The sequence below is a fragment of the Meleagris gallopavo genome, chromosome 5 (genome assembly GCF_000146605.3).
Source record: "Meleagris gallopavo isolate NT-WF06-2002-E0010 breed Aviagen turkey brand Nicholas breeding stock chromosome 5, Turkey_5.1, whole genome shotgun sequence".
Lineage (NCBI taxonomy): Eukaryota > Metazoa > Chordata > Aves > Galliformes > Phasianidae > Meleagris > Meleagris gallopavo.
The window spans coordinates 42,061,284-42,069,768 of record NC_015015.2 but is presented as its reverse complement, the minus strand read 5'-3'; the positions used below and the strand labels follow the sequence as shown (position 1 = coordinate 42,069,768).

Below are 8,485 nucleotides of genomic sequence, written 5' to 3'. Positions count from 1 at the left end.
TATACAAAATATTCAGTAATAATAGTAAATGGATTGAAGCCTTCATGACGACATTTATTTTTCACTGTTCTATTCTCCTATAACATTGTGTGATTCTGAAAAAATATAGATGTTTATTTTCATACAGTAAATTTGATCCAGCTGGGACAAACAAATTTGGAGAGACAATGAAAAAGAATGCAAATCTTTAGCTATGTAAAAGTATTGATGTAAATACAGAAATGATTGTAGTACAGGGCATTGCAGTCTCCACATCTCAGCTTCCTCATTTTAACAAACAGTAAACAGGTAAAGCTAGCATTTCATAACAGCTGAAGAGATTAGGTACCTATGTTTTATTTTCCTGAAGTGGACCCCTAATTTATCTGAGTTCCTTCATGAAGCCCAGCCTCTGGGCCAGCTACTGTCATTGATTTCCTTTATCTCAAATTGATCTTCAGTAAGGTATGGAGGGACTATAAGAACTGATGCGATTAAAAAGCATTCATAAGTAATAATGAAAGCTGGTCCAAAGCTAAGGTTTTCATAAACAATGGTGGAAAATTCTAAGGTATAAAATTATAGGGCCAAATTTTGTGGAAGTGAAACTCTTTGAGCAGGGTCAGGACCTTGAATATACACACTCTACGATCTCTTCCCCTGCCTTCTTGGATTTGGCTGCTGTGAGGAGGCCAGTGTTGGCACTGTGCTGCCATGCAACCTGGGCATGTGAGAAGTTATGTGAGAAGAAGCTGGAGGATTCTTGATGGTAATTCCCCCCCTTGGAACAGGAGTTACTTGTCAGCTCAAGCACTTACCATGCTGTGCTACATCTCAGGAACATAGTGTCTGGCCTTGTACCTCACTGAACCTGACTTTAGCTTGCTGCCTTGGCTCTTCATCTCAACCTCAGAATGCTTTGTCACTATGGATTTGTCCAGGGCTGCTGGCTGATGCTGGTTACCATCACCAGATCTGATCTGCACACCTTGCTTGGGTGCTGTGGGATTGCACAGCTCCACGTTGAGCTTTCTGGTTCCTGGTTCCCTGTCCCTTCCAGAGCAGCCAACTCTGACTGCTTCCTGACACGTGTTAAAGTTGAATACATTTTGTTGTTTAGCTTTTGTTGTCATTCCCCTTATTTAGGATAATTTAAAACCCCAATAGATTTAGATTTCCAACTTTTTTTGCATGTAAAAGATGTAGAAATAAATTACTGAGATATTGTTTTCCCCATGAAGCTACAGTGAATCTTAGTTCTGCTTTTATTTCAGAGCTGCAGTGAAAATTCATTCTATTGCATAACACATTATGTTCTTAGGTTAGTACATGGACGCATCTGTGGTGAAGCAATTTGCACTGATGTTTGCATTCTTTTTCTTTCATAATATATAAAATGGAATTAGAGAAAAAAACACATCAAAACAAAATCCAATATAAAGATTGATGGAAACAAAGAAGGGAAAAGAATATAACTATTTAAAGATGAAGGTAGCAGCTAGAGTAATGAGACAAATGTTTTTATAAAAGTTGATAGCATTACATGATAATTCTGTTTGGAAGAGATCTAAGGAAGTCTCTAGTTCAATTTCCTGCTCTGAACAAGGTCTGCTATGAAGCCAGATGAGGTTGCTTAGGGCTTTGTCCAGTTCAATCTAAAAAATCTGCAAGGATGGAGAGTGCAAGACCTCTTGGTGCCATGTGCCCCACTGCTTGACAGTCCTCATAGTTCAAAAAATTTTACTTTTATCAACTCTGATTCTTCTTGCTTTGAGTTACGTACAATTTCTTGTCCTTCGCAGCATACTGCTGTGAAAAGCTTGGCTCCATCTTCTCAACACTTTTTGCAGGTATAGAAAGACTGCCATTAGGACCCCCAAAATCTTCTCCAATCTGAACGTGCCCAGTGTCCTCAGCCTCTCAAGTTCCCTTCTCAGGATGTGAAATAAATAAAAAAATATAAATAGATATAATTGGGAACAGTGGAATGAAAGTGGTTCTTTGTAATGGAGATATTTTCTGTGCAGAGGGATCCTGTTTAAGAATTTCCATGCTGACACAGTATGCTGGTCGTTCAAGTATAATATCAGTCCTGGATGTGTGCTGAAAAATGCTGGTTAAAATTCTTTCCATTACAGACTTGATAGAGGGACATTTTTGGTGGAAATACTTTTTTTTATCCTTTATGAAATTGGGAAACCACTGCAACTGAACATTCTTCCTGGAAACTGGCCAAAAGTGAAAACTTTGTGAGAGAAGACAAATTTTGACCATCTTTTCATGGGAATGTGCAGCTATTGCTGTCTGTGAACCATGTGAACAAATCTCTGCATTAACAGCTCTAATTTTGATCTGTGCTAAACTTCAACCTTCAATATTTGTGTTATTTTGTTGCCTTATTATTGTTTGTTATTGTTATTATTATGGCTTGTTAGTATTGTTTGTTAGCTTACTGATATATTATTTTTATTTAATTGTCTGACTGAGAATAAGTAAATGAATATAAATCTTTTTGCTCCTTTGACTCTACAAACAAAACTGTACTCCAGATTTCGGTCACTAGAAGCTAGACCAAAGATAGGTCTTTTCTTTCATGGAGACATGAAACCTCACCTTCCAATCCTTTCTGTTCCTTCATGAACATGTAAAGTAAAATTTCACCTTAGTTATCCAGCTGCGGCTTGAATTTTGTTCCTTATGTGTATTCTAATTAATGAATCTTCAGTTGTCTGAAATTCAGTATTTGTAATGAAACTGCATGCCATGTGATAATATACATTAAAACATACATTTCCCAAAAGCTAAAACGCATAAGATCAGGTAAGTAATTGTCTACATGAGGTAAACAATTTTAAGAGGTGGTTAATTGGGGAGGTTATGCTGAAGGAGCATTTGAGTCATTACTGAATCAGGAATCATCATAACACTATCAGTTTGTCTGCTCCTTTGTCAATCATTTGAATATTCTTTGCGTGTGTGCATTTTTCATTCATTTCTATCACAGTACTGATTTAAGAAAAAAATCATACAGAAGAATCTTTCTCAGATGAACTTGAAGATTTCTGTTAAAACTGGAAAACTAGATTAAAAGGACTTCAGCCTTCTTGCAGCTAAGTACAAGTGTACTGAGCATGTGGGCTAGCTAGCAAGCTGAGACAGGAGGAAGTTCTTTGGGGGACCCTCTGTAATTCTGTCAGCATATCATGTTCTTTTTCCTTGACTGTTTGTTGACACTGATTTACGTATCACACCTGATTTTAAGAAATGTCATGATGCTCCACTGATTTAACTGACCCTGCAATATATTCTTATTAGTTCCAGCTACTGGTTTCACCTAGATTAGATTGTTTTGGAGTTGTTTACTTAGATACAGACAAGGGAAGATTTATTTTTACTTTTTTTTCCCTTTACATTATCCACTTTTTCTTTGACTGTGATCTCACAGACGTTTTACAGAGTTTCAGTTTCACAGGAAGATCTGTAGGTGACCAGTGCATTGCTCTTTGTAACAGAACTGCACAAAGCATGTTCTTCTGGTTGGTTTCCTTCAGGCTTTTGTAGGTATAAGCAACACCTGAGCAAATTCAGAATGTCTGTTCGTGCAGTTTCACTCACAAAGCAGTAAAGAATGGGATCAGCAATGCAATTCAAACTTGTAAAGGCTTGTGTGATTCTGTAGATTTTGTACATTGACTGTAGAAGCTGTAGGTTAGAGGTCTGAGGTTCTTTGATGCTCCGAATAAGCAATACAACATGATAAGGAGTGAAACAAATAATAAAACTAACTGTGATATTCAGTATAAGTTTCCTGATTTTTTTCTTCTCTTCATTTACTGTGGCTTGATTACACCTCACTGCTTGGTAGATTTTATGGTAGCAAAACAAAATGATTGCCAAAGGGAGCAGGTACCCTGAGCATATCCGGAATAAGTTCAGCTGTGCCTGCCACCATTCCAGGGGGTATTTATCATAACATAATATATGATTAGTAGAATTGCAAGGATCATTAAATACTTCTTTATTCATCAGTATAACTGAATTAAAGGTACCTTCCAGAAGCCAAACAATTATGCTGACAATCAGTGAAATTCTTCTTGTACGTAAGTGCTGGAACTTCAGGGGGTGAACTAATGCCAGGTACCTATCGAGAGAGATGCAAGCAAGAAACGCAGTGCTGGTGTAAAAATTCATGTATGTAAGGAAGGCAGAAAACTGGCAAAGCCTGGCAGAGAGTGTCCAGTTGTCTCCATTCCAGGCATAATCAATCCACAAAGGCAGAATTACAGAGTACAACAGGTCAGCCAGGGACAGACTAAATAGGTAGACTGCCAACTCATTCTTTTTCCTCACCTGAATGCAAGACACATAGAGGGATATGCAGTTGATGGGAATACTGATCACCATCACAGTGCCGTACACAAATGGAAACAAATACTTATCCAGGGTGTGATCATCATGGCACTTAACAGTGTTGTTCATTGTCCACCATGTGTAGTTTTGGGCTAATTCCAGCCCAGATACAATAAAAAAACAAGCCTGTAGTCTGATTGGTGCTCATCTCTTAGTTTTTCAGGATCTGGTTGGTATGATTCCATCTTTCTGTTGGAGGGGAAAAAAAAAAATAATCAGCTACTACTATGTTTTTGGGCTTCTTGATGGAATTTTTTGTTTTTTATTTAGAAGATATAAATTGTCTTTGCAGGAGATCAAAAGATTTAAAAACCTCTAGCTGGACACGTGCAGGGGAAGAATCCCAATGTCTAAGAAGGTCAAGGTCAGTCAGATGCAATTTTATACAGCGGAAGCAGATTGAGTGTCTGAAACACATCCAGAAAGATAGAGTCCTGTGGTCACAGGTCTCTCCTGTGAGAAAGTTTTGATTGGAGAGTGCACCACAGAAAAAAATAAAAAGAATAAGGTTCTGGCAGATTTCTTATCCTTGATACTCTACTCCTCCTTAAAACAATGGTGAGGCAAGGATAGAAAGATGGGGATTCAGATATCTACAGCTATTGGGGTCTGCTCAAAAGAGAACAAGTTGCCAAGCTGTACCCATATTATGAATCACTCTTGATGCATCCTTACACTTCCCTATCTCTTCACTAGTATGCAATCCCCCAGTAACTTGTCATGCTATTCCAGCAAAGGTTACTGCATGTCCCAGCAGTATTTATGTGAAATATAGCAAGTTATTGGATTCTTGAATGCATAGGAAAATCTGTCAGGTCTAAGACTCCAATGAGACAGAGACTGTCTGAGTACAGTTTCTCATTTACACTTCTTTCTTCTAAGAAACTGTACTTGCCTTGCATGAGTTTGTAAAACCAGCAATTAAGCTCATCTTAGGCACTACCAGAACCACGGGTGTCAATAGTTTCGGCATGAAAATACCAGTTAAACGGTAGCCCCAACTAGAGCACTGCAACTGAAAAGGTTGGGTGCATAGATTTTTGGAAACACTTATGTGCGTTGACCTTTCAGTAAGAAAGAGGGTGCCACCATACATATGAGACAACTGGCAATCACTGATTATATCATGGCTCTGTCATTTGGAAACACAAGCTGTGGTCTAGCTCTGCTGATAAATATAATTGTTTCAGAGATCTCCTCTAGCAACTCATCTCTGTTGTGAACCTAGAATATCAGCAGAGGAGATGAAGAGGCTGTAGAATGAGTAGGTTGCAAGATAGAACTGCTTGCCAGTGTTCTCACATGTGAACCAGCTCAAACTGAAGACGGTTTATGGTATAGGAATTTTCCTAAATGATTGGTAAACTCATTCTGCCCTTTATGAGTCTGATGGATGCATGTGGAGGTTTGTGGGTTTGTCAGAGAAATCCACGTAGGTTTAGTGAATGTTGAGAGGTTGTTACATGGATGTCTCTTTTCTATCGAGAAACTTTCACTGATATATACATATATTTTTTTTAAAAATGGAGCAATGAGAGAACTGGCTAGAAAGAACAAACTTCATTTTAACAGCCATTGCTTTATTTGATCAAGTTGGCTAACTTTTCACAGTTAGTCATGAAATCACTCACGTGCTTGAAAGGCAATGAAAATTCTTGAGGACTTGGCAATCTGTTCAAGTGAGAAACTTTATTTACAAGATGACTATTTAAAAAAATTCAGTGTCTGTATGCAAGACGCATATAATATATCTGCTACTCAGTGTGGTTTATTAAAACGGCATGGTAAATAGGGCATCTTAAGCTTACCAACAGAGATAAGCATCGCAAATTAAAAATCAAGCCTAGAAATTGGATCTCAGGGTTTTTCTGGCCCACTTTTCACCAAAAGCAAAGCAAATGATTGCAGACTGATTAGATAAATAACAGATAAAATACCTCTCTTCTTCTAATCACTTTTTATTGTCTTTTTTGTTTTGTTTTGTTTTTTTAATCTGTGACAAACGTTGCAGGGAAACATACCCCTTGAGAACATGTATGTAATTCAGCAGTAAGTGCATGAGGCAGTGTTTACATTTGTCATATGACTGAGAAATAGGAATTCCTTTTCCTTCCCCCAGGAAGTCTTTCTCCATTGTTAATTGACTTGTTATATTACAGACTCAACATCCTTACAAGCTCCTGACTTGTCTCCTCCCACAAGTGGCTTTATCAGCTCATTCATACTGATTTACAGACCAATAAACCCAGCTTCAACTATCTACTCACTGTTTTTAACAGTTTTCCTCTATTCATCTCACTGATCATAAGGTAAACATACTTGCCAGTATGTTGCACCTGTCTGAACAAACCGCGTGTTCTTCAAGGCAAGATCTTGTTTTGCTCTCCTGCCTCCCGCCTTAAGGAATGAACAATGTAAGCAATAACTGAATAATGGCAGCCAGGGACACGGAAGACAATATTTAAAAAAAAAAAAAAAAAAATTCCAATAAATCTGCCACAGTGCGGAAAATTATGAAAGATGGAGCAGACTGTGAGGATTTCGTGTTAAAAACAGGAAAGTTTGGTCACTAAAACCACCAGTTTAATTTTGGAAACATCCACAACTGATACATTTTCACTACATGTCCTTCACTTAAAATTCAATTTAATAAAAGACTAAGTTGAGTAAGCAGTATATCACATTAGACGATGATACATTTTTGCATGTACTTGGCTTTTTAGATAAGACTCAAATGAAGAAGACACTACTTTATCGGCTAAATCAGTAGAGCAGTTGCTGTACTAATGCCACTGTGTTATCATAAGATGGAAGGACAGATTATTTTTTTGTTTCCTTTTTTCTCTAAACAAGTTCAACGAAGCAGATTGATTTTTGTTCTTAACATAAGTTATATAGGCTGATTTCCTGAAATACAAGGACTATCCATTGCTGGATATTTTCTTTAATGACCAGATCTCAAAACTTAATTCTGAAAACCTTTGGTTAAAGAGCTGAAATATGTCTTCCAGTAACATGGCCTTTTTTGCTTAAAATGAAAGGCATTTATTTGCATGCAATGCTAAATTTTGCTCACAGCTGGCTAAGATTCAGTAGAAACTCAATCGGGTATGAAAGAATTCAGCCTTTTTAACTTTGAGATACGCTTCAGGGATTTTTTAATAGAGCATAGAGATTTCATTGATGTAACCAAATAGAAATATATATATACATGTATAAGAACATGGACCACACAGATGAACGTTATTTTGCTATAACTTTCTGTGCATCAAGTTTTCTTCTGTGTGTATAGAAAGATGCTGTAGGAAATATTTTCATGTTCATGATGCCTGGTACTCTAGGAAGCTAGTTTTAGAACAGCTTGATTTTCTGCCAGGTTTTAAGAATGGTGTATATTCACATAAATAATGCTGTGTACCTTGTTAATGCAATAAAACACTAAAGAAGAGTGACTGGAAAGCCTCGTGAGGCAATTTTACAGTGAGTACAGGAAAGCTCAGTATCCTCAAAACTCATGCCCAAATCCTTCCATCCATTCCCCCCTCTTTCTCTAAGCAATAGGTATTTTGATCATGACAGTACTACTAAAACAATAAATCAAGCTGTCATGTCTTTTCTAACTCATTCTTTTGAAGTTATTTGTCCTTGTACTTTTTTAACTTTTAAATGAGATATTTCACTTGTGTTGGGGGATGGAATATTACTTCCCCCAGAGCAGTCTTTTCCAGCGTCTTTTTGTGTCTCCTCTCCTTGTTGCATGATGTCAGTATCACATTAAATGAGAGCTACAAGAAAACCTGTACCACAACATAAACAGTCTATTCACTGACTTCTTGAATTTTGTGCACTTACCTAGAGAATCAAATGTTCCCACAGAGCAGTTTTACTCCTCTACCATCAGTAGGGTAATCAGAGTCTGGTTCTGAGAAGAGAAACTGCTTCAACAGATAAAGTAACAGGAAGCTGCTCTTGGATGCGCTAATGAAGCAACAACTCACAAGCCTTCTGATTTTTTTCTTTTCCTTTTTTCTTTTTTAGCCAATGTACTCATATGGAAATATGAAAAATGATGGTAACCAGTTTGGTAAATCTTTTT

At 37.3% G+C, this 8,485-nt stretch overlaps 1 protein-coding gene across 1 annotated transcript; it reads right to left on the bottom strand.

The window, feature by feature from the left end:
• Positions 1–1,824: 1,824 nt before the first annotated feature.
• GPR65 (G protein-coupled receptor 65) lies at positions 1,825–6,841 on the bottom strand. Its single transcript, XM_010711801.3, has one exon. It carries the CDS (start codon positions 4,456–4,458, stop codon positions 3,430–3,432), a length of 1,029 nt encoding a protein of 342 aa, XP_010710103.1. The 5' UTR covers positions 4,459–6,841; the 3' UTR covers positions 1,825–3,429.
• Positions 6,842–8,485: the final 1,644 nt, after the last annotated feature.